Here is a 25,183-nt window from a genome sequence, read left to right as displayed (position 1 = left end):
GAAGTTTCCGCCCCTGCCCCGCCTCCGCCCCTGGCTCATGCGAGCTGGGTGTTTCCTGCCTCTTTCAGTCCGGGTTTGGAGACTCCGGAGTCCTCCAACTTTTCATGGTACGGAGGGCGGTTCCCGCCGACTGGGGGTTCTGGGCGGCCGAGAGAGCAGGGCACAGCCAGAGTAGAGGGGGAAGGGACAGACAGGAGGGGTTGCGATAGCCGCTGTCGCGATAGGGAAGAGGCATTTGGGGGATAGGATGGGGGCGAGGCCGAGGGTGGGGGAAGGGCATTAGGTGGAGAATTTGAGGACGGGGGCGCACCCTGGCTGTTGGGAATCCAGGAAAATTTGGGCTTGGAAAGTAGATTTGTGTGGGTGGACGGGGCGGACGGTGGGTGTCTGTGAGTCTTGAGTGCTTGTTAGAAATGGGAATTAGTGATTGTGAAAAGAACAAAGAGATGTCATTGAAGACCGACATTTGGGGTGGAAAATTAGGGTTTGGGGAATTGTGAAAGAGAATAAGTAGGTTATGAGAGGGCGAAGTGGGATTCCTTGGGACGAAGAGTTTTGGGTTTTTGGAAGTTGTGATAGGTTTCGCTGGGTTTGAGGGAAGTGGGGAGCGGCTTGCTCCCAGGTGCCTCTGGACACGGGCGAGCGGATGCGCGTGTAGAAGAAATCGGCCGGCGGGTGTGCGTTCGGTGCTTAGAACTCCGCGGAAGGATGCCAGGGGCCTGAGGTCAGGATACCTTCGCCGCGGAGTCCGGCGCCTTATCTGAGCCTGGGTACCTATGTAGGCACTTCTGTTGAGGCCCGAGGTAGCTGCACCTAAGGAGTTGGGGATGTCTCACAGTGTCCCAGCTGTGGGGAGTTTCTGTGTGTTCGGGTTCCTCAGAAGTTTATTCCGTGAACAGCTCTTTATCCTTGGATAAGAATGAGCAAAGTTCAGCCCAGACCCTCTTCTTACTTGTCTGCCAGTGTCTCTTCCCTCCAAAGTGCAGCCTTTAAAGGGAGGACCAGCCCCAGGGACACTGCTGAAGGAAAAGGAGCCAACCTGTCTCTGAGTTTGGTCTGGTCCATTTCGTGTAAAATCAGGACCACCTCAGGGGAAGAAGGCATAAACCAGTGCTTCTCACACTGTGGTCCCCAGACCAGCAACATCAGCTGGAACTTGTTCAGCCAAATTTTCAAGTCCTATGACTGTTGAATCAGTCTGGGGTGAGGCCCAGCAATCTATTTTACAAGTCCTGCAGGGGATTAGAACAATGATTTTTGATTCAGGCTATATGATGAAAAGGATGAGAGAGTGGGAATCTGAGGACCTTAATAGTTCTGATTCTTAATTGTCTCCCCTAAAAAGTGGGATTGGTGGCAACATTTTCCTTGCTAGATTGTTATTTGCCTGCTAAACACAAGAAGAGAATGTCGTTCCGCAGAACCCTTGGAAATGGCAGTAGCTGTCCTGTAGGTTTTGCATCAAAATAATGCTGCACTTAGGTGGCTGATTGAATTTACCCTATCTTGCCGTGTATAATGCACACCCATGGTTTTTGTGCGCAATATGCACGGGATTATACCCATGGTACGTGGTCATTATGCCCATGTATAATGCGCCTCCTTATTTTTCCCTGAAAAATTTGGGCACAAAGGTGCACACTATACATGGCAAAATATGGTAGTTTGGTTGAAGCGGAACCACAGACTTTTGTAGAAATGCCCTCAATTCAGGGGAAGTTGTATAATGAGCCCCAAGGCAGGGACTCTTAGATCTAGCTGGTTAAAAATGCAACTTTGTGGTTTTCAGCTCTGGCCACACATCAGAATCACCTGAGGAGCTTTTTCAGTTTTATTTATTTTTAGAGAGGAGAAAGAAGGGAGAAAGAAGGAGAGAAACATTGATTGGTTGCCTCTTGCACACCTCCAACTGGGAACCTGGCCTGCAACCTAGGCTTGTGTCCTGGTTGGGAATTGAACCAGTGACCTTTTGGTCTGCAGGCGGGTACGCAACCCACTGAGCTGTGCCAGCCAGTACCGAAGAGCTTTTTAAACTCTGGTTTCTGAGCTGCCACGCTCCTCCTCTCCCCTCCCCAAATTTGACGGCTTATTCTGGGCCAGAGCCCAGGCATTAATACTTGCTAAGCATCCACAGGTGCTTCCAGTACACCCAGGGCTGCGATCTCTGGTTTAGGGAAACCTCGAGGGGCGGAAGGAAAAGTACACTAAGAACCAGGTGGCGAGTACTTTAGCATCTGTTCCCTGGGGGTTGGTTGGTAGGAAGAGTGTGGCTTTATCTTCCTTTTACAAGTTAGGAAGCCCAGGCTGGGCGAAATAGCTTGTCTGAGCAGCACCTAGGAAGTCGTGAAACTGGGCTGTAGTCCAGGTTGACCACACTCCTGATTAAACCTTCCACGCGTGTCTCCCCCAACACACGCACAAGGCAGAGAGTTCTTCGGAGAAGTGTATAGAAAACATCTGTGGTTGAGGGGTGCTGCGCCTTTTTCCTGCTGTACTTGCTTCAGGTCAGCATTTTAACCCCTTCAGCTGACTTGAAGGTTTTTAAGCATGCGTACAGTTGCTTCTTGTTTGTGGCTCTGAAGCTGTGAAGCAGGGGCAGGCGTTTATCTTTGATGGTTCGTTTTTATGCACGGTCAGGGGTCAGGAATTCGGTGGGCCAATAGAGCAAAAGGTCCGGGGATTTCTCTTAAGGCCACGATGGTAATTATAGCCTAATTAAGGCATGTGGAACTTTTTAGAACAGTGGGTTGCTATCCCGGCTGCACGTTATAATTACCTGGGGGACTTTTAAAAATCCTGTTGCCCATGCCACAACTCCAGACCAGTTACATCAGAATTTCCATGGCTAGGACCCAGGCACCAGCATTATTTGAAGCTCCCCAGGGGATTCTAATGGGCAACCAAGTGGAGGGCCACCGTTCAGAATCAGCAACACTATACTACACAGGGGAGATGGAAAGGAGAGAAGCCTTGACTTATCCATCCATCCATCTAACTGCAAGAAACTTCTTTTCCTGATGGAATGGACTCAGTAACCAATACTCCCACTATTAATCACCTCTCTTTCTTTTAACCAATTTTGCTTTCTCCCCTCCCACCTCCCTAACCTCGTGAAAAGTGAAGTCAAACCTTTGAAACAAGTTAGAAAGCGGGATGGCTGGGGACTCCTCTGTGGAGAGGTTTGCTGTGAGAAACTTACTGTCTCCTGCTTTGTGTCCTCAGCTCACTGTGACTTGGGCTCTGAGACACGAACAGAGCCAGAGTCTTTTCTCCTTATGGCTCCTCTCAGGAATGGGGCGGCCGACCTGTGGAGGAGTGGGCTCCGGAGAGGGTCAGAGCTTGCTTTGTCTGTTCCGGAGTCTCCATCTGGATCAGGATGCTTTCTGCCTTTGTCTCTGGGAAATTCAGTCGGGTGTCAGCGAGCTGGGATCGGTGTCCAAAGAGAGGATAACCTGAGACTTTGAGAGCGTCCTCAAGTCGTCGTCATTGGGGTGTTCCATGTCGGAGTGTCTGCGCTGAGCCAGGGACCGAGCTGAGTGCTCTGTGGCGTCCCTCACAGCGGGCCTGGGGGCCGGTGCTGCTCTTGTCCCCGTTTGACAGACGGGACTGAATTCCGGCAGGCGACTCCCCCCATTAGTGAATGACAAGGCTGGGGGTTTAATTCTGCTCTGACTGCCAAACCCAAGCCCATAGCCACCCATCGCCTCCCAGCTTTTCAGAGCTTGTCTGGACTTTCTAAAGAAGGGGGTGGGCCCCCCTCTGTCAGTTTATTTGCCATCGCTCTATACAGGCTGAGCATGACCACCGGTAAAGTCCTGGGCTCAAGGCGGGACTTGCCCACGCCCTTCATCACAAACTCACTGTGGGAAGTGACCAAGTTGTGGGCCAGGGGTCCATGCTCACAAAATGGCAATCCCGATAGCTGTCTTCTGGTGCTGTTTGGGTTTTGAGCGGTTGTGTGTGGAGGTACAAATGAAAACCATGGTACCTTCTGCGAGGCCAGGGTGGCAGAGGGGCTCCCCGGAGCCGCAGAAGTATCTCTGGGTTGGAGTGGGCGGCGGCTCTGGTACAGCCACTAACCGACACTCATGCAATTGTATACTCCAAATACAGGCGACTGTGTGCAGGTTATCTTTTAAGTACTGGACAGCAAGGAAATACATTAGGTATACTTTATGCCTTTTTTTCGTCTGTTTCATGGTAGGTGCCTTACAAAATGCTAGACCATATCCCCAAAACTTATTTTGGGGGGGGGGTAAGTTACTTCTGTCGTCCATGGACAAGGAGTTTTCCTGGGGAAGGGTTAGTGTCTGGTCTCTGGGGACTGATTTCGAAGGCAAGCTGGGAGCAAGGGGGCACCACTTCCTCTGGCCTTTTTCACGCCTGGCCTCAGGCCACAGCCACAGCCACAGCCCCAGGCGAGCAAAGGTCAGACACCCCGAGCTTTCGAAAACTTACCGTTCTGTGACGTTTTTACTGGATGAGGCAGAACCTGTTTCGTGCGGCACCACTTGTCTCTCCAGAGGCCATCCTTTGCCAGGCTGCGTGGCTCCGACGTGAGGCTGCCCCTGGGTGATTTCCAGGCCTCTCCTTCGGGGGACCGAGGTGGACAGGACCGGCCATCGCCCTGCTCTCCCTGGTGAAAGGCGGGCGGCCGCCCATCAGTTCCTTATTCCAGTGAAAAATGACGTCTGTGTTTTAACACTTGTAAGTGCGACCCAGGTTCGTTGTGGGAGATCTGCAAAAGAGAGAAAGGCATCAGGAACTTACTAGTAAAGAACAATTCTTTTTCAGTATCAGCATTTTTAAAAGTTTCATGTGGCAGCCAGTACCACCAGGAGCGCACCTGTAGTCAGAGTTGTTTATTTCCCTGATGTGTCAAGGGACAGCTGCTGGGCGTTGTGGAGGTTTGCGACCTGCCGGGAGTGGTTTGGGGAGGGTTCAGGGAATGGGGCTCTGCCCGGCGCCGGATGCTGTCTGGACGCAGAGCTGGTTCTGGGGTGGGGCCCTGGTGGCTCCTGGTTTGGAGGCGGGAGGAGCGGCGTGGGGCTGAAGCTCTCCTCGGTGACGTGGCAGCAGGATATTAGCCTTGATGAGGGGGTGCTCGGTGACTTTTGTGTTTCGGATGGCGTTGCTCTTCTTGTCTTTGTTCAGATGGGTACCGGGCGGTCTCACTTGTGTCTGTGACCCATCAGTGGCCAAGCAGCCTCATCTGTGCCGTGGAATCATCCACATCCAGGTGACGTCAGGCCGGGCCCGGCTTTCTCAGTGCCGTGCCCCGGATTTGGTAAAGGCTCGGTCCACTCTTGGGCATCTTCTCCAGCTATAGAATTCTACTCACTAAGTCAAGAAATGTTTTTCTTCCTGGCCAGATGGCTCAGTTGGTCGGAGCGTCATCCAAACCCAGACACCAAAATGTTCTGGGTTCGATTCCAGTTGGGGCTCATACAAAAGGCAACCAATCTGTGTCTGTCTGTCTGTCTGTCTCTCTCTCCCTCCCCCTCTCTCCCCCCTCTCCCCCCCTCTCCCCACTCTCTCTCCCTTTCCCCTTTCTCCCTTCCTCCTCTCCTTTCTCCCTCTCTCCCTTCCCCCACCTTCTAAAATCAATAAACATCTGCTGGTGAGGATTTAAAAAAAGAAAAAGAAAAGGGAAATGTTTTCTTTGAGTGCACATGTGCCAGGCACCGGCCCGAGTTGCGCCTGCTCAATCCGAACGCTGCATTCCTCTCTCGGCCGCGTCCGCGAGGGCTGGTGCCACTGCAGCGTCATGCGGAGACCGTTATCAGATCCTACCGTTTGGGGCGATGCTAGCACAGGAAGTCTCTAGTTTTGCAATAGCTTGCTTCCAAGAGTTTTTACACCTGCCCTTTAGCTCTCAGAAATACTTCTTTTCTATAGAAGGTTTTAGGAATGGTGGTTGGAATCCTACCTTCATAAAAGCTCATTTAATCTGTCATTCAGCTGAAAGGTGGCACTTGTGGTTGCTCTGTGTGCGTGGCAATAAGGAAAGAGAGACCTGGGCAGCGCTTCAGGACGCAGCCAGTGCGTCTGTTTACGTGGGGAGTGGGGGAGTGGAAGCCCTCCTAACACAGGAGTCAGTGGCAAAGCAGGGTCAGCAGGGTCAGTGGGTGAGGTCAGCGTATGAGGCCTCTGGGCGGAGTTTGCAGCGGATTGGGGAAAACATGCCCCTCGCCGGGGGGCAGCCTACACCCCAGCTCCCACCAGTTGTTGCCCTGCTGGCCAAGTCGGCCTCTGGTTTTAAGAGAAGCCAGAAATCCACATTTTTCTGTGAACTCTTCCTGAGTTGTCAACATTGAAAGTAAAGCTTGTTTTAAAAGCAGCATACACTTGGACTAAGCCATCTGGAGACCAGGTTCAGCCCAGTGGCTGTAGGAAGTAAACCAAGCCTGGTGCTGTGACCCTGGTGACCCTGTGTCTTCTCCCTGGCAGGAAGAGATGTCAGGAGAAAGTGTGGTGAGCTCAGCGGTGCCAGCGGCTGCTACCCGCACCACCTCCTTCAAGGGCGCAAGCCCCAGCTCCAAGTACGTGAAGCTGAACGTGGGTGGCGCCCTCTACTACACCACCATGCAGACGTTGACCAAGCAGGACACCATGCTGAAGGCCATGTTCAGTGGGCGCATGGAAGTGCTCACCGACAGTGAAGGTAAGCCCGCCCTCCAGGTGGGGGGTGGGGGGGGCATGCTGTGGTCGAGGGCTTCACTGAGCTCGGAAGACCAGCGTGAAATGCACAGCTGTCCCCACAGCTACAGACCTCCTGTTGTGCTCAGCGTTGTCATGGTGTGCAGGGAGTCTTGAGAATGAATAACAGGGAGACTGGATCTAGTCTGGGGTGTGTGGTCAAGGAGGGCTTCCTGGAGTAAGTGACATTTAAGCTGAAACCTGAAAATGACTAGGAGCCAGCTGGACAGGGACTCACAGTCTTATCTTTGTTGCTCTTGCCACGAGAAGTTGTTGATTGGCTAAGTCACCTTCCCACTCCAGGCCTCAGCTCTGTAAAACGGAGGCTGGACTAGCCACCCCGTTGGTTCCCTTCCTGTTCCCTCTGCAATGAGCCTCTGACTCCACAGTGGAACTCGTGTGAGTCACAGCATCTTCTCTCGTCACTTGCCTCCTGGGATGGGGTCCTGACAAAGAGTCACAGACCCGGAACTGAGTCACAGCTCCCCGTTTAGTAGCTGGTGACCGTAAGCAAGGCGTTTACCCCGTCATTCTCATTTCCCCTCTGGTGAAGTGGGCACAGTGATCCCCACCGCCTGGGGCTGTTCGCACATAGTAGGTATTCAGTATGTGTATTTTCAGTACTTCCGCCCCCCCCCCCCCGCCTTTTTTTGTGGAAAGTCATGTCAGTAAAAGGCAAAGAAGTGGTTAAAGTCATCTTACCGTAACTACTTCCTACCCACCAGCAACAAAGAGCCCCTGAGAAATGGGAGTGACCTTACCTGGGTGGGTTTAGGGGACAGGTTGCCTGAGGTTTAAACGTGGCCCCGTCCCGCATTCCTGGGCCTGAGGTTGCTTGTGACCAGGCCAGACAGACCGCAGCCTGGCTTGACCCAGCCGGCCTGCATCTGAGGCCGGCCTCAGTGTCCACGCCCCTGCCGGGGGGCGGTTCCTGAGAGGGTGGGGGAGTTCTGACGCAGCAGCTGGGCTCAGGGTGACTAAGCCCGGTGTGCACAGCACATCCTGCGACCCTGAGAGGGCTGCCACCACGCGGGGTGTCCCTCTCTGTGTCCTGCAGGACGCCAGGCTGCAAGGCTGCAGTTCCGTGCCTTTGGGCTTCCCTCGAACTGGGCTGCCCAGAACTGCCTTCTGCCTGACTCAAAAAAAAAAAAAAAAGCTTTCTGTGAGTGGGAGGATCTGCTTTGCTGTGCCACGCCCAGCACTGCCCGGAGTGTTTGTGGAAACCAAGACAATGGCACCCCAGCTGCAGGAAGGAGCAGGCCTTATCTGAGAACCCAGGACTGCTGGGCTTTTCTTCTGCCCTGCCCAGCCTCTGGTGGGGCGCAGGAAAAGCAGAGCCGCCTCAGAAGCAAAGAGGGAGCCCCATCTCCTTGAAAGCCCTCGCCTTGGTGGCCTGACACTTGTCCCAGAGAGACAGAGTCCTCAGACTCCCCTGTCCCCAGACTTGGAGCGGTGCCTGGGGCTGCTGAGGCTTCTACTTCGCTGCTGGAGGACGTCCTGACCCCTGCTTCCTGGAGCACCCAGCCCTCTGGGGATGCTGCGCTGTCTGTGACACCCCAGCCTCAGCAGTTTGCATCACTAGGGCTCCGGCTGCCTCCACACCCTTATTGGAAAGCCCCCAGTATGGCATTTTAGTGTCGTTGCATTCATTCCTCACCCTAACCCTTGGAGGGGTGGGTACCGTTCTGTTGTCACAGTGTGAGAAGTAGAAAGCCACTTCTCATGGGAAATGCTTTTCCAAAAGCTCCCGAACCCAGGACTTGCTGGCTCTTACCGTCTGCTCTCTGTGGTTTGATGTGGCCCCACAGCCCTGTCCAGGTCGCCTTGGTGTGGCAGCTGTTGTGTTCAACTACTGGCTTAGGACTGCGGCCCTTTTGGCGCCCTGTGAGGGCCTGGCCTGGCGGGCCGGGCGTGGGGCCCCTGGCCTGAGCCCTGGCCGGCTCAGCGGTCCTGTCGGTGAGGGCACGACGCAGCCTGACCCGGGGCCGACAGTTGCCTCCAGGACACCTATGGGTCCACAGTTGGGGAAAACTCCCTCCCTCTCACAGCTTCACCCGGGGAAGGCTGGCGGCAGCAGTGAAGTTCTCCACAGACGGGCTGAAACGCCAGGGGCAGCTCACCCAGACAAGCGAACCCAGCAGTGGAGCCTGCTGGCTGAAGGACGGGGGCTCTGAAGGCACAGGACAGAGCGCCTTTTCTGTCGCCAGAAACCTCTGAGGGGTGCCTGAGACGCCGGTCTCTTCGGGGGCGGGGGCCTCGCGCCGAGGGTGCTGGCAGGCTGTCTCGTGCCGGTTCCCTGCTGCCTGTCTGGGTCGTGCACCGTGTGCGTGTCACTCCTAAACAGGGAGGAGCCCGGTGGGGGGGGGGGGTGCGGGGGCGTTGGAGACTCGCGGGCCTGGGTCTGAGCGCTGCCGGCAGTCAGTCACGGCTGAGTCACGGCTGGCCCGCGTGGAGTGGTTTCTGTGCATCCAGCGTTGTATTAATGCAGGCTGACTTGCTGCTCACTGGTAATGCGACGGTGGGCGAGCGATTTTTTCCTCTGAGCCTGTTTTCCTCCTTTTGGAGCTGTGGTTTAGGTAGTATTTTCAGATTACAACGGGGATTAAATGAGGAAATTGGAAAGCACTTGCTAGAAGGCCTGACACATTGGGAGACTCACCAATGGGAAGTGTTCGTGGTGGCCTTAGTCCTGTCTGGGGTGGGGGTGGGGGGGTTGCGGAGGTGCGGGGCAGAGCACTGGGAGGAGCGGGGGTGAGGCCGGTCTTAGCAGCGTGCAGGGGAGCAGTGGTCACCTTGGCCTTGAGGAGGGAGTGAGCTGCAGTCCCCTGGTGCCCCATGGCGTGGCTTTCCTGAGACGCCGAGGACACGGGCAGTGAGCAGGCCGCCGCCAGACTCCTTCCCAGAAAGGCGCTGCTCCCTCCAAGCTAGGGTTTTTACCTGCGCCCTCGTCAGTGTCACCATCGGCCAGTGTCGCTTTTCTGAATGAGAGTCCCGTGTCGCTCTCACCTGTGTTGCCCGTGTCATCCCTATTGCTTGGTACAGTGCTTCCCCCCTTGAATGGTCTCCGGGCTCTTGCTGACGTTGTCAGGATGAGGGAGAGCGTGAACGGGATGGGAGAAGGGAGTCGCTCACCTTACCTCCACGTGTTCCCCAGAACACCCGCAGGGCCGTCAGGGCACTCAGAACTGCAGTGCCCGGGGCAGTTCCCCGAGATCTCCAGGCCGCCTGCCTTTTAGCGCTTCTGAAATATGTCGATAGCTTTAGAGTTTGGATAACATAACAAACTGCCCTGCGCCCCACTCAGACAAGGAATCCAGCGTCACCTGGACTGCTGGGGCCTCTCTGTGCCCTCTCTGGTTGCCACTCTCCCTTCCACAGGTGACCACGGGCCTGGCTCCGGGGTCTGGAGGTGATGTTTCAGCCTTGGTGGCACAGGGAGCCGACCCCTTGGGCAGGCTGCGGGGGCCACTGGGACTTCTGAGCTCTCGGGGGGGTTCTGACGTGGTCCTGGGGGCAGGCGCTGAGTTTTCCTCTTGGGACTGCTTTCCTCGGGTCCCGCAGATCCTGGGGGTGGGGGTGTCCTCTCAGTGGTGTCAAGGTATCTGTGGTTACTCCCTCGATCTCATGGTTAACCCATTCTTTATTTAGTGACATATTATTTAGCCTCCACAGGTTTGTGTGTTTCTCTGCTCTTTTCCTGAAACTGATTTCTATTTTTCACACCATTGTGGCCAGAGAAAATGCTTCCTATGATTTTATTCTTTTTCAGTTTATTGTGACTTGTTTTGTGGCCTAACATGGTGCGTCCTGGAAAACGTGCCATGTGCACTTGGACAGAACACGTAGTCGACTGCTCTGGGGTGACGTGCTGTGAAAATAGCACTTGGGTCCCCGTGGTCTAGTGAGCCACTGAAGGCCTCCGTTTCCTTGTTGCTGTTCTGTCGGGAAGACCCGCCCACGGCCGGCAGTGGGCGAGCAAGTCCCCTGCCGGCTGTGTCGCTATGGATCCCTTCGTGCTCATCAGTGTTTGCTGTGTACATTGGGGTGGCCGAAACGTCCGCGTGGCTTTTTCCATAAAATAAAAGACAGATTTGTAATTTTCTCCCATAACTTTATTGGTTTGGCTACCTCCTGCGTGGTAGAATGTTGATGGTTCTCAGTTAACGTCCTGATGCGACCACTATCCACTTCAACTGTCGAACCAGCCTGGAGCATCTCCAGCAAGGAATCTCCAGCATGGAACTTAACACCACGCTGACACCTCGATCCGTCAGTCCCAGCACCTTCTCCACACACGGCGCGAATCCGTTGTTTTGCATTTCAGTTGCGTTTTTACCTTTTTGAAATAATGAAGCATAACATGCCAGAAATGTTGCATGTTTTCTTCCACCTTCAATATTAAAATGGCTGCACAAAAATTCACCAGTTTTGATAAGGATTTTTTAAAAACGCACACTGATGTGACAGCCGTCACAGCACAATCTAACGAGATTGTGTCAGTGAAGGTCAAGACAGCTGAGCGCCGCCGCTGGAGCCGTCCTGCAGAGAAACCCCAGTGAACGTGTCGGCCCGCCCAGTGTTCGGGTGCCTCCCTGCCCTGGGCGCACGAGTGTTCGCAAGGTCGTGTCCTTCCACCGAGTCGACCCCTTTCTCCTTGTGTGGTGTCCTCTGCGTCTCTTATCACAGTCTTCATTGTGAAGTGTGCTTGTCAGTCTGGTGTGAGAACTGCTACCCAGCTTTTTTTTAATTTGCATTTGCATGAAATATCCTTTTCCACCCCTGTCCTTGCAGTCTACGTTTGTCTTTTGACCTGAAATGGGTCGCTTGTAGACAGAATGTGTGAGTATGTGGGTCTTGTTTTCTTACCCATTTACCTGTCCTGTGTCTTTTCCTTAGAGCATTTAATCCATTTTCACTTAAAGTGATTATTGATAGGTATATTTTTATTGCCATCTTATTATTCATATTTATGTTTCTTTTTTTTTTTTCCTTCTTAAAGAAGTCCCTTTAACATCTCTTGTAACGCTGGTTTGGTGATGATGAACTCCTTTAGAATTTTTTCTTACCCGAGAAGTTCTTTTTTTCCCCTTCAATTTTAAATGATAGCCTTGGTGGGAGGAATAGCCTTGGTTGTAGGTCCTTGCTTTTTTCATCACTCTGAATACTTCGTGCGAATCCCTTCTGGCCTGAAAAGTTTCTGCTGAGAAGTCAGCTGACGGCCTTATGCGCGCTCCCTTGTGGGCAGCTGTCTTTCTCTTGCTCCTTTTAAGATTCTCCCTTTGTCTTTAACCTTTGCCATTCATTTCAGTGATGATGTGTCTCGGTGTGGGCCTGCCCCGTGTCATCTTGTTTGGGACGCTGCGCATCCTGGACTTGTGTGTCTTTTTTCATCACCAAATTAGTGAAGTTTTCAGTCATTATTTCTTCAAATAGATTCTCAATCTCTTGCTTTCTCCCTTCTCCTTCTGGTACCCGGAGGTCCCTTAAATTATCCTCATTTTTTTTTAATTTCTTGTTTCTTTTTGTTGCTATGATTGCGTGTTTTCTGCTACCTTGTTTTCCAGATTGCTGATCCGGTCCTCTGCTTCATCCAGTCCACCGTTGCTTCCTTCTGGCGTATTCTTCATTTCAGATACTGTGTTCTTCATTTCTCACTTTTTTTAAATGGCTTCTGTTGGGGGTTTTTTAATGCTTACTCTCTCTCTGTTGAAGTTATCACTGAGTTCATTCACTTTTCTCCTCTGAGTTTTTTGAGCATCCTTATAACCGCCGTTTTCAAACCTGTGTCTGGGGGATTGCTCGCCTCCATTTCCCTTACTTCTTCGTCTGGGCTTCCTCCTGTCCTTCCCGTTCTGGCTGCCGCTCTGTGTTTGTTTCCGTGCCTCAGGTAGACCTGGTATGTTTTCCATGTGGTATGTGTTTTTAAACATTATATAAATGGTGTTACTTTGTGTGTAACCTTTCCGCTTTTGCTTTACTTAGCATTTTGCTGGTACTGTCAAGCCATTACTAAATCTAGTTCAAACAGTCCCCTGACCCAGAATGTCCCATCCTAGGAAGATACTGCAGACGTTGGATTCATATTCTGTTGGTGGCGTTCGCCGATAGGAGTACTGATCATTCCGGAAAACTCCCCGGCGTGTGTGTTTCCCCAGGGCAGTGCCTCCCAGCCTCGGTCACACCTCGGCACACCCAGGAAATTACGTTTTCACTTTGGCAAAGGAAGGCCCCTGACTCTCCAGACCCTGCCTGGCTGCCTCGGGCTGCAGCATTGAGGGCCCACACGCCTTTGGGAGCTCAGTGCTAGAGTTTATTCCCAGGAGAGGAGTCGCGGGCAGTGTCTTCCGCTCAACTGCATATTAACAGTTGTGGCAATTTACGCGCCCCACAGAGGCACCGCCACGCCTTTTCGTTGTTGCCGGTTTGGTGGCTCCCAGGTGGTCCTCTGCTGTTTCAGGCACCGTGTCCTCCTTTCCAGCGTTTCCAGCGGGCTGAGCATCTTACCGTGTTCGCGCTTCATCGCGTGGCTGCCCGACTGCTTCTGACTTAGGCGTTCTCCCATTTTTGCTTTGTAGAAAGAAGTGTCTGTTCTGGTTTTTATTCTTTCATGGTTTTATGTCATTAATATAAACAACGTAAGTCTGACTTGTTACAGCTTTTTTAAGGGTGCCTCAGTATTTATGTCGTTTTGTTTTTTATTTTAGTCTCCTAGCTACCTCGGTGGTGGTCAGCCAGGGGCGGTGTGGATCCCCAGGGGATATTGGCATTGTCCAGAGGCATTTCTGGTTGTCATGGTTTGGGGGCGGGAGCGCCCTTGGCATCCAGTGGGTGGGGGCCGAGATGCTGGTGAATACCCTGTGATGCGCAGGAGAGTCCCTTTGCAGCAGAGGCACGTCTAACCCAGAATGTCAGGAGTGCTGAGGCTTAGAGATCCTGCCCCCGAGGTTCTGATTCAGGAGCAAGGCCGCTTCCTGGTATCCAAAATTGTAACACGCACCTCAGATGACTTGCGATCAGGCAAGTTTGGGAGCCACAAAAATGCAGAGTGCAAACACCCCCACATGGCAAGGAGAGGTCAGGGACGGCTCCCAGCAGGAAGAGGCGGAGGAAAAGGAGAAAGGAAGTACAGGGTGTGCTGGTGGGTCGGAGAGAAGGCAGGCCTGGCAGCAGTCCCTCTGACCCTGACAGCAGCCTCTGAGGTACCTGCAGGTCACACAGATTCCCTCCTGGGGGCTGGGATGTGCCTCCTCGGGATGCTGCCGCGGGATGCTTCCTTCTCAGGCAGTGTTGATGAAATGTGCAAAGGGTTCATCGTCAGAGACCCAGTTTGAGTCCCACCAATACACTCAGTATTGTGCTGTCGCTGCTTCCCGTGATTCTCCTCCTGCACCTTCCTGCCGGCCCTGCGAGGCACCACCTTGAGAAGAGGACAGTACTGGACACAGAGGTGAAGTGAAAGGCTAACATCGACCAGCAAATACGCAGAGCTGGGTTGCCAGCGTGGGCCGAGCTCTTAACCCCTGTGCTGTGCTGCGTCCCACACTGTCCCCGAGCCACTGGTCTGCACTCTGCCGGTCCTCTCCGCCTTGTCGAAGGGACCACCCCCGCCCCGCCCCCTGTCCTGACAAGTCCAGCTTTCCTAAATGGGCTCCGTGGGGGCAGGAAAGACGCCCCACGGGCTCAGCTTCCTCCGCTTTTCTACATGCGAAGCTGTTTCGAAGGGATGGATTCCTGCTTCGAAAGCAACTGAAATGCCTTAAACTTGGAACGCTAATTGAAACCTCATGGAAAGTCCGCCTGGCTCCTTTGCCCTTATTTGTCCAAAGCAGGATTCCTTCGCCACAAGCATTTCCTGACGGCATTCTTGAGCCGGAGCCAGTGTCACGGTCCGCCTGTCCGTGCAGGGAAACTCAGCAACAGCCCGGAGCCGCGGAGATCCCTGGAGTGATTGATTTCAGGGCCCTCACCCCCTCCAGGCCGCTGAGCCACCCGTGCATCAGAGACAGAATGTGGACGCTTTCTTCCTGGAGCAGCTGCGTGGAGACGGGGGCCGCTTCTTTTAAAAACCGGGCTTCTGCTTGTCCCTTCTCCGGTCTTCTCAGCTCCCGTGAAAGGAGTCCTCCTGTTTCCTCTTGTTCACTGCGGTCTGGCTCTGCCTGCCCGACGTGGGAACGTCCCCGAACCTCCCTGAGCCTCCCTGAGCCCCCGTGTCCATCTGTGGGAAAGGCAGTGGGTGAGACTCCCCACCCAGGACGGGGGGAGGTGATGCCGCCTTTCCGTGCCCTGTCAGCTGCTGGAGAGCGGCGCTAGACCCGGGGCCGCACAGGGGTTGCAGCTCGTGGCCCCGGCCCAGTGCAGCCTGCAGCTGTGCTTGGGTTGCCCCGTAGTGGGTTCATGGCAGGTTCTTAAAAAATTAGTTTACCATTCTTTAAAAACCAGGAGATACCACAGAAAGTTGCATTTTTGCCTTTGCTTGGAGCATCAGAGGCTGCCGCAGCCCTGGACCCACATTTCTGTCTGGCCACTCTCGGCTGGAGCGGGAAGGCCCTTCCTTCCCCAGCACCCGGGCCCCTGCACTCGCTCCTCCTGCTCTCTCTAGGCCCGTAGGCCTCTGAGCTGCATAACAGACGCCAAGTCCATACTTTGTCATCTCGGTTGTAGAAAGAAACGGCATTGTGTCTGCCCCAGTGCGGGGTTAATCTTCCCACATACGAGGCCAGAGCTGTGTGGAAGCACAAACGGAAGGCTCTGGAAAGATGAGACCAAGGCCCGGGAAGCTTGGGCTGAGGAGTACTTGCAGGAGGGGTGTGTGGAAATGGCTTGCTTATCAACCCCTCTGGTGATCCTTGCAGAGAGCACCCACTAGCCCGCTGAAACCACGGAGGGCTTGGGCAGGGCTGGGTCAGGGGCACGGAGCGTGCGACCCCGTGACCCCAGGGTCTGAGGAGGGCGGGGTGGGGCACAGTGGTGCCAGGGGTGGGAAGCGGGGGCGTCAGAGCACCAGTTTCTGCGCAGACCCCCAGCTGCGCCGTGCGTTGGTGTTCCCTCACCTGCCTGTGACGCAGGACGGGAGACCTGGGGAGGCCCTTGCCCGAGGCGGCCCTGCCGGGCGGAAGGCCGGGGCTGTCTGGCTTCTTTCTAGCACTTCACGTTTTCTGTCCAGACACACGTGGTGACCTCCGTTCCTGCCCTCCCCGCCGTTGGTGCTCTCTCCGCCCAGGCTCCCGTCGTGCCCTCCCCCAGACACACCCCCAGGGACACTGGCCTCTCAGGAGAGGAACTCTGCAGGCCCAGTGCGTCTCTGGCGGAGCACCGGCAGGCCAGTGCCGAGGTGCAGAGGGTACCGAGCTGCGGGAGGGCTTGTCTCCCTGGCCCTGCCCCTCAGAACTTCTTCCCGTCCCTGGTTCTGGGCAGCGGGGGGTTCCGTGTTTCATAAAAGCAAGTTCCGTTTCCCACGCGAGACTGCCGGGCTCGCGGGCCGGGCCGGTCTTTCCGATCTCCGTCTCCGGCACCGTTTTGTCTCTGGTCGGTCGCTGTCCCTGGCCAGTAAGTGCGAGTTTGGGGGTGGGGTGGACTTTCCCTGGGCGGTGCTGGTGAGTGTCTGGGGGTCATGCTCAGGACCCAGAGGTCGAAGTCTGTGGGAGGAGTCCTCTGCTTCCTTAGAAATGCCGTTATTTCAAAGTCTGAAAACGTCTTGTAGAGAGAGGGGGTAGATAGTTTTCCTCCAGAGGCCTTTTCCTGTTGTTGGGGTCATTTGGATGCATTTTGTCCAGGGGTGGTGGGCTGGGCCGCTGTGAGATGGTCTTGTCCGAGGGATTTTCGAGGGTATTTTAGAAATGTGCTTTAGGCCTCGGAGGGCTGTGGCGTCCAAAGAGCCTGAGACCAGAGGAGTCCAGGGTGTGGTGGTTTCCAGCCACAGGGTCTGAAGGCCATGACAGCGCTGCGTGGGCCGGGCCTGGCCGGCCCTTTGCTGGTGACCCTGTGTGGTCCCCCTCTCCCCGGGGGTGGGGAGACAGGAGCCACCCCGGTTCTCCCTGGGCCCTTCCGAGAGAGGTGCGCCCATGTGACGAGTCCTCCCTGCCTCCTCCCTCCACTGCAGGCTGGATCCTCATTGACCGCTGCGGGAAGCACTTCGGTACGATCCTCAACTACCTGCGTGACGGGGCAGTCCCCTTGCCCGAGAGCCGCCGGGAGATCGAGGAGCTGCTCGCAGAAGCCAAGTACTACCTGGTCCAGGGCCTGGTGGAGGAGTGCCAGGCAGCCCTGCAAGTAGGCACCGCCCATTCTCCCCCCTGCCTCCCTTCCCCCCTCCCCTCTGCAGGTGGGGCGCTTCCCACCTCCCTGACCTCTCCTGAGGGGGAACGAGCTGACTCTGGAGCCTCTCCCCTGTGGTCAGAGTGACCCGGAAGGGCTTTTCTGCCCTGTTTAAGCCTTCTGCCTCCTTTCTGGCTGACTTCAGTCTCCACGGCATTGGGTCACCTCACGTGTAGATTGAGACCTTTGGTACTGAACCATGGGTCATGACAGTGCAACAGTTTCCTGAACGCATGCATCGTGGGGCTTACTCCCACCCCACGGGTCACCACTGGGAGCCTGGCGTGACCTCTGCAGACACAGACACCCTCCCTCCTCACCTGGAGCTGGGGCAGGAACACCAGGGTCCAGTCTCACAACAGCAAAATCCCTGTAAAACCAAAACGCTTCTAGACGTAGCCAGTGGCTGTCGACATCAGACAGAGTTCCCGCCTGGCCCAGGATCAGAGGAGTCCCTTCGGGTCGTCACAGGAGTTGGCTCTGTGTCCGTGAGGCTCTTGTTGGGGCCTCTCCCAAGCCACGTGTCTGTCTGGCCCGGGCTGGAGCAGTACCCACGATGCCCAGCTCCTCCGGGGACTCCGCACGCCCCCACCTGAGAGTCCGTGAGCTCACCGTTCCTCTGACCCAGTGTCACAGCCTTCACTTCGGGGTTTTTATTTCATGTTTACATTTGTTCAGGAAGCACGCGTACGTCCCCTAGGAAGTCGTGTGTGATAGTGTCGTCAGAAATACCACCGAGTGCCCTCCCTCCTCACCCCTGCGCCCCAGCAGCCGCCTCCGCCGCCCTCGGCGTCACCCACTTCCCTGTTACCGCACTGCTCTCTGCCGACACTCCGTCTTCAGGGCCACCTGCGGGGTCACTGTGGGACACGCACATCCTAGCTCTGCGCTGCCACGTCCTGGCCACCACCAGACTCTCACACGCCTCTTCTCCTGTTCTCGCAACGCAGGTTAACCCACGTCTGGTTTAGGTCGGAGTGTGAGCCACTGAGCCACAGGGCATATAGGGACCCCTCCCTCCCTCCCTTCCTCCATGATTTTATTTTTACGAGAAGGGGAGGGAGAAAGAGAGGGAGAGAAACATCCATCGGTTGCCTCTCACACGCCCCCAACTGGGGACCTGGCCTGCAACCCAAGCATGTGCCCTGACTGGGAATCGAACCGGCGACCTTTCAGTCCCCAGGGTGACGTGTAGCCCGCTGAACACCAGTCAGGGCGTCTGTTTTCTTTCTCACCTAACTTTTCAGTTTGCCAGACTTAGGGATTGCTTCGTTGTTTTGTTTGCTTGGTTTTCTGAATACACATCCCCGATGCGGCCCCGAACTCTCGGAGAGGCCGGTCTCCCGTTGGTGGGGTCAGACCGCAGTGGCGCTGTGGTCCCTCTTGTCTTGGAGACACGCCCTTGGGTTACCTTCCTGTGGTTTCCACCAGTCTGAGGTCCAGCTTCCAGGACTGGCCTCCTCCCAGCTTCTGTCGCTTGTTTCTTCCCGTTCCACTTTCTCAGAGGTTTGTTGTTCTCTTTCCTCAGCTTTATCTTTTCAGCCCTTTTTTGCTTCTGCTCTCACGTACCTCGCTTCCCAGAGCCCCTCCCCACTCCCCGAGCGCCCTTCTCACAGGGCCGCCGACCCTGTCCCATGTCCCAGGGGCTGCAGCGCCTGCCCTCCCCTGTCTGGTGCTGCTGGTGTTCAACATTCTCTCTCCACCGCCCTGGTCGCCTGACCCCGCCTCCTGCTCGCTCGCTCTCTCTCTCTCCCTCTCTCTCTCGCGGTGTGGTCTCATGTTCCAGAGGCTTTTCACATATCCTCCAATGACCGTGGCTTGTTGAAGTTAGAGTGAGGCTCTGAAAAGTTGCGTGTGGGGGTGGTCCTTGCCGTCCGGTGGGCTTCAGTGGTGAATGACAGGCTGAAAGGGGGTCCCTCTGGGGGTCTCTCCGGTGCTTCTGCCATCCAGCAGGTGGCCCTCTCCTTTCGCCCCGTGCCCACCCGCCGTGGGGGCTGCTCTTTGAGAATCTCCAGGTTTCTTTCCCATCTGCTGGCTTAGGTTCCAGCTTTCTCCTCCGCCTCGGCCGTCACTCATCTGCCATCTCTTCTCCAGCCTCAAATTTCTTAGTATCTTTTGTCTTCTGACTTCACGTCTCTCATTCTTTTTTTTTTTTTTAACCCTTGGTTAAAAATAACCCTTGGTCATGGGCTTACACTCTTTTATTCTTCTTTGTCATCGCCACGGGCTTTGGGAGCTTTGATGCAGTCTCATTTCATCTGCCACGTTTAGGGCCTCTCTCTGTGCGGCTCCCTAGACTGTGGAAGTGTGGCGCGCTGTTAGGATTCACTGAGCGCCTGGCACGGTGGAGAACTCGGCTCCTGGTCGTGCCCCCATGCTACTCCCCTGGTGGTGAGAGTCCTCCTCTCTGCCCACCCACGACTGCCCACCTGCCCCCCTCAGGGCCTGTCTCTGCCCTGTAGGCCGGTTTAAATAATCCAGCGTGGGGCACGCCTCCTAGGCTGAAAACATGTTTTGTTCCAGCAGAACAAAGATGCGTATGAGCCGTTCTGCAAAGTTCCCGTCATCACCTCATCCAAAGAAGAACAGAAACTTATAGCAACATCGAATAAGGTATGTTGGAGGCACCCTCGTGGCATTGTTTGCTATCAGAGGCGGAGGAGGTCCTTCTGAGTGAGCTATGAAATGAAAACCCGAGGAAGACCTGAGAAGGGGTTAAGAAGGGGAACCCCTGGCTCATCTCGTGTCCCTGCTGTGGGGTCAGCGTCCCCATCTGGAGCCCCACTCCAGCCGGCAGGCTGTGCCGTGTGCCCGTTGGTCCTGGTGGCAGGCCCCGCCCCGTGGGGAGCCAGCGGTGCACCACGTCCGCACTCCCAGTAACCCTCCTCTTTTTCTGAAACAACCCGCAGCCAGCCGTGAAGCTACTCTACAACAGAAGCAACAACAAGTACTCCTACACCAGGTAAGGCGGCAGCCAGAGGAGACACCAGTGCTTGCTAAGAAAGCCTCCGCTCCCACCAGCCAGGCCTGGCTCCCACCAGCCAGGCCCGGCTCCCCTCAGTCCCTTCAGATGGGGGTGCCCCCCCCACCGCCACAGCACGCCCACGTGGGTGGGTGGGAAGAAAGGCAGGTGATAGATGGGAGACGTAATTCACACGCGCCATCAGATTCATCCTTGTCGAGCATATAACTCAGTAGTTTCTAGTGTATTTGCAGAGTTGTGCAGCCATCACCGAGATTTTGAACATTCTGTCACCTCTGAAAGAAAGCCCTGTGTCCGTCAGCACTCGATCCGCATTTCCCGCCCCACTCCCCCCGACCCCCACCCCCAGTGCTCGGCAACCACCGTGCGCTTCCTGTCTCTGCCGAGTTGCCTGCACTGACATTTCATGTGCGTTAATCGGGCAGTGTGTGGCCTCCTGTGACTGGCTTCTCTCACTTAGTATCATGTTTCCGAGGTGACCCCTGTCATAACCTGGGTCAGAGCTTCCTTCTTTTTCATGCCTGAGTAACATTCCGTTGCGTGCGTAGACCAGATCTTTTTTATCCGTCCACCAGCTGGGGACAGTGGGGGTTGCTTCCCCGGCGTGGCCCTCGTGAAGCATGCTGCTGCCGTGCACATTCGTGTGCCCGGTTGTGTGTGGACATGTTTGTATTTCTTTCGGGTGCACACCTAGGGATGGAGTGGCTCAGTCCCGTGTTAACTTGGGGCCAGTCACCCGGGGAACTGCCCAGCTGTTTTCCGTACTGGCTGCACCATCTTACATTCCCACCAGCAGTGTTTGCTGGTTTGTAGAATATGCCTTGTGACTCCTGGGGATTTTCGATTCTTAAGTCAGGAACGTGAGGGATGCAGGGGGACTTGTGAGATTACTGAAGACCCATCGTCTGACCAGGATAAAAATTCCCCTCTGGCAGTTCTATTCGGCCGATTCTGTGGCTTCTGGGGCTCTCCCCGTCCCCGCCTGGTGCCCTGCCCCGCTGGCCCTGTGTCCCCAGCCTTCCGTCTCTGGCTGGGGCACCGCAGAGCAGCCGCACCACCACTCTGGTTAGGGGGTACCAGCTGAGCGGCGAGAGCTGTCTGGGTTGAGGTCTTGGCTCTGCCATTTATTGGTTTTTGACTTCAGGCAGTTACCTGATTCCTCTCTGAGCAGTGGGGGCTGTGGCGCCTTTCTCGGGGGACTTTGTGAGGTTGGGAGGGGACAGTGGAGGTGACGGGCCGGCACGCGGAAACAGCCCGTGGCGGCGGTTGCTCCCGGCTTGTGGTCACCTTGTCAACTGCTCTCTTGCAGCAACTCTGACGACAACATGTTGAAAAACATTGAACTTTTCGATAAGCTGTCTCTGCGCTTTAACGGAAGGGTCCTGTTCATAAAGGACGTCATTGGGGACGAGATCTGCTGCTGGTCCTTCTACGGCCAGGGCCGGAAGATCGCCGAAGTCTGCTGCACCTCCATTGTCTACGCCACTGAGAAGAAACAGACCAAGGTGAGGGCTTGGAGGGGACGCTCTGGGTGGCCAGTTCGACATTTGTGCTTGTGCGGCTTCCGTTCCCCTTCGGGGCAAGGTCCGGGTGTAGGTCTCAGAGAGCCGGAGTGGCCTTCCCTCTGTGAGGCCCACTCAGCAAGGAGAGGCAGCCACGCTGCGTCTCCGCTCCTTCCCCCCAAACGCTGGTTCAGACGTAGCCTCGCGCCCGCGTGCAGCCGCCCACCCGCATCTTCCCTGTCTACAGTGGTCTGATGCAGCCTGTGCGCGTCCTCGCCCGCCACGCAACTTCGTTTCCCGCCAGTGTGGCCATCCTGTCCTGGTTGTCAGAGGGACAGTGCTACCTTCCAGGTCCTGACCTTGGCTTTCTAGTCATGACCTCTCACTGCCATCTGACCGCCCTCCTCTTACCCGCTGACCTAGAGCGGCTCTCCCGCCACAGGGGCCCACTTGGCGATCCTCACCTCTCACCCTCGTTGGCTTCCTCCCAAGCACAGGACTCCCTGAGTGCCCTGGATTCTGTGGGCCCAAACCAATACACTTGACCTCTCCCTCGACTTCTGTCTCTGCCACCACGTGAGGCTGAATCATGCTGTAAAGTGCTGTTCAGACCTGGTCCCCTGTTCATGGAACTGTACTGCCGTTAGGTGTTCTGCTTGCTCGCTCTCCTTGGGCTTGAATGGAACCCCAGGGCCTGATTTACTCTGGGCGGCGGTAGAGGTGGTAGGCTGTGTTTGATGCTCACTTACCTGCCCTGTATTTTGGGGGGATGCAGGTGGAGTTCCCTGAAGCTCGGATTTACGAGGAGACCCTGAATATTCTGCTGTATGAGGCCCAGGATGGGCGGGGACCTGACAATGCGCTCCTGGAGGCCACAGGTGGGGCGGCCGGGCGCTCCCACCACCTGGACGAAGATGAGGAGCGGGAGCGGGAGCGCATTGAGCGCGTGCGGCGGATCCACATCAAGCGGCCTGATGACCGTGCCCACCTGCACCAGTGAGCGGGCAGGCGGCCGGGCCCTCCTCCCGAGCTCCTCCACCTCCCTGCTCCGCACTCAGATCCCGTGCAGGCTCCGGCGCCGCCCACTTCCCCTGGAGTCTAGAGATACTTTTGTAATAGCCAGATGATTATTTTGATACTTCTCGACAAGGTGAATTGGTTTTTACCCAGGTGAATGCCCGCTGTTGCTGACAAGCTGGGTCCAGGGGCCCTGCTTTCTGTGGGGAGCTTTGGAGCCAGGCTCGCTGGGCTCTCAAAGGAAAAGTGTGATTGAGTATGAAGTGTACGTGAGAACTTTTGTTTGCAGTATTTATTTTTGTGGATGTTGACTACCTATGTGAGCTGCTTGGGTTCGGTTTGACAGCTCTGAGAGGGATCCTGCAGCTGGTGGCCACCGGGGGGCGTCGTCAGGTTGTGTCTTTCCTGTCCTCCAGCCCAGCACACTGACCCCGGGTCCTGTGCACTGCACCAGGCTCGGTTTCCAGATGGGCTTTGCGCCGTCCTGCAGCAGGACTTTGTGCCTAGAGCTTGTTGGTGAATAAGTGCAGCCTGCAGCAGTGCAGATGGGACCTGGTGTGCTTTATGCTTCTGAATTGTCCCTGTGTAGCTCTGGGTGCCTGTGCTCTGGTGCTCGGTGGGCCCCCATGCATCTGGCTGAGGGCAGAGCTGTCCCTGGGGGTGAGTGCTCAGCTCCGTGCCTGGCTCCTACCCCTTCCGACTGCCCTCCTGCAGACTCACTGCATTCCAGGAAGGCCCTCTGGCTCGGCTACTGGCATAGCTCATCAGCCGAGGGACCCATTGCCCCTCGGCCTCCTTCCCTGTCAAGCTGAGCTCACTGCTGCAAGGAGATGCCCTGCCCTTTGCTCAGAAACTCAGGGTGGCCCTGCCACTCCCACCAGCAGCCTTGGGGCAGTTTGCCTGCCGTAAATGGAGCCAGTAGCTGGTGATCGATTGCCTTGCAGTCTCTGCCTCTGACTTGGACACAGTACGGGGTGGCCACTAGTGAGAGGCTGTGCAGATCCCTTCGGGGCTAGTTAGTGTTCACGTGTTTAAGGGACGTGTGTGAGTGTTGGGGGATGTGTGCTCGTGGGGAGCTCGCAGGTGCTCGGTGGTGTGGGCGTTCTCGGTTACCTACCTCCCAGTCTCCTCTGCGCCCGTCCGGGCAGGAGCGAGTTGTGACGCGTGCGCGCGGTTGGGACTAGACTAGGTAGAGTAGTTACAAGGTGATAGGAATGTGTACGTGGTAATGGATGGGTTGTGTCTGCTTTCCAAGGGAAATGTTACTGTTTATACCAAAGGTATTAATTAATACGGGCAGCCTCCGACACAGTGTATTCCAAAAAAACGAGTTTATATTTTGAAATGGTTTTTACAGCTTCGACTGTGTTCGTTCTGCTCTCCCTGCAACAGTTTATGCCTTTATTTTTGTACCCAGCAGCAAAGCCCCCGTAAGCCTGTAAAACTATTGCGATGGAGCCCAAAAGTTGGGTAGATCCTTTTTAAACTGCTGTGTGGGAAACTTTCATATAAGGCCACTTGGATTTTATTAACTGCTAAGGAAAGGGGGTGCTTAAAAAACGTTTCTTAACTATTTTATACTGTTTGAGTTTCAAACCACCAACCCTGCCGTTTGGGTTGGACTTTTTTAGAAAGTTAAAGTGAATGTCAGTACTGACGTTTTCCGTGGGAATGGAAAAGCCATCAAATATCTTGTTCTTGAAACATGTTTACACAAAGAGTCCGTTTGTGGAGCAATCTGATGTGTCTGGGCTTCTGCTCCTCGTGACCTAACGTTTCTGGCAGTCCCTCCCTCTCCCTGCACTTTCCTTCCACCTTTGCACTTGTAGTTTCGAGTCTCTGCTTCCCTGGGATACGAGCGGTCCCAAAAACATTCCAGGTCCAGGACGAGGGCTGGCCCGCTGCCGTCTGGTGTATCCTACAGGACCCGGTCTTCCCTCGGCTGGCAGTACGGGCGCACAGAAGTCAGTATTACACTTCAGAGCCGTCCCAGTAAGCACTGGCCTGAGATTTGGTAAAGGGTACAATTTTATTGCATTGGGACAGCTTTTGGTTCCCTGGAACCCCATTGTTTTTGCAAACACGCCATCTGTCTGTGGTGACCGGGCCTGGGCCCGGGACTGCCCCTGGCGTAGCTGCTGCCATGGCCCTCCCTCAGGGGCGCAGCCCTGTCGTCAGCCAGATGTGCGTGTCCTCACAGCAGCTGCCCTCTGCACACCCGTGTGTCGCTGACCCCTCTGTCTCCTTGTGCTGCGAGAAAAGACGCTGTACGCTTTCGAAGCAGTTGCTGTGTGTTGTACGAGCGTTTGTGGACACATGTAAAATAAAAGTGACGTGATGCTTCCACCTAAACTGTTCTCTGGCTCTTCTCGGAAACACCCGAGCACAGTCCCGCCCCCGAAGGGCAGTGTTCGGCAAAGAGCGCGGGGCAGAGACCCGGCCTCCCGCTTCGGCACCGGAAGCTGCTCAGGGCCAAGACGAGCCTGGCGCAGTGGCACTTGGGCGCACACTGGGGGACACCTCTGGCAGAACACTGTCGGGCTTCCGAAAAAGCAGAGTCAGTCAGCTGCGGTGCCCCCCATTGAGTGCTGGGGAGGTGGGGCGTGGGGGGACACAGCTCCCCCTCTGGAACCTGAAGCACCTCGCAGAAATGGTGAAGGAGCCAATG

At 55.5% G+C, this 25,183-nt stretch overlaps 1 protein-coding gene across 2 annotated transcripts; it reads left to right on the top strand.

Annotated features, from left to right (window-relative positions):
• Positions 1–23: 23 nt before the first annotated feature.
• KCTD10 (potassium channel tetramerization domain containing 10) lies at positions 24–24,867 on the top strand. Of its 2 annotated transcripts, none has more exons than XM_045845025.1 (7): positions 24–107; positions 6,451–6,664; positions 16,799–16,968; positions 19,540–19,626; positions 19,923–19,975; positions 21,306–21,501; positions 22,274–24,867. In XM_045845025.1, the coding sequence occupies exons 1-7, from the start codon at positions 105–107 to the stop codon at positions 22,496–22,498; spliced, it is 948 nt and encodes a 315-aa protein (XP_045700981.1). In that variant the 5' UTR covers positions 24–104; the 3' UTR covers positions 22,499–24,867. The 2 variants fall into 2 exon arrangements, with proteins under 2 accessions (XP_045700981.1, XP_045700977.1); XM_045845021.1 differs by having other exon boundaries at positions 19,537–19,626.
• Positions 24,868–25,183: the final 316 nt, after the last annotated feature.

Source organism: Phyllostomus hastatus, unplaced genomic scaffold, assembly GCF_019186645.2.
Source record: "Phyllostomus hastatus isolate PE091 unplaced genomic scaffold, TTU_PhHast_1.1 phas_contig_1162, whole genome shotgun sequence".
Classification (NCBI taxonomy): domain Eukaryota; kingdom Metazoa; phylum Chordata; class Mammalia; order Chiroptera; family Phyllostomidae; genus Phyllostomus; species Phyllostomus hastatus.
The sequence above is the reverse complement of the archived record's forward strand: the minus strand, read 5'-3'. Positions and strand labels throughout refer to the sequence as shown.

Excerpts from the sequence above, each read along its gene's own strand:
- KCTD10 (XM_045845021.1), top strand. Across the intron at positions 16,969-19,536 it reads AGTGCCAGGCAGCCCTGCAA|CAGAACAAAGATGCGTATGA; the intron begins GTAGGCACCGCC and ends GTTTTGTTCCAG. Across the intron at positions 19,976-21,305 it reads AACAAGTACTCCTACACCAG|CAACTCTGACGACAACATGT; the intron begins GTAAGGCGGCAG and ends GCTCTCTTGCAG.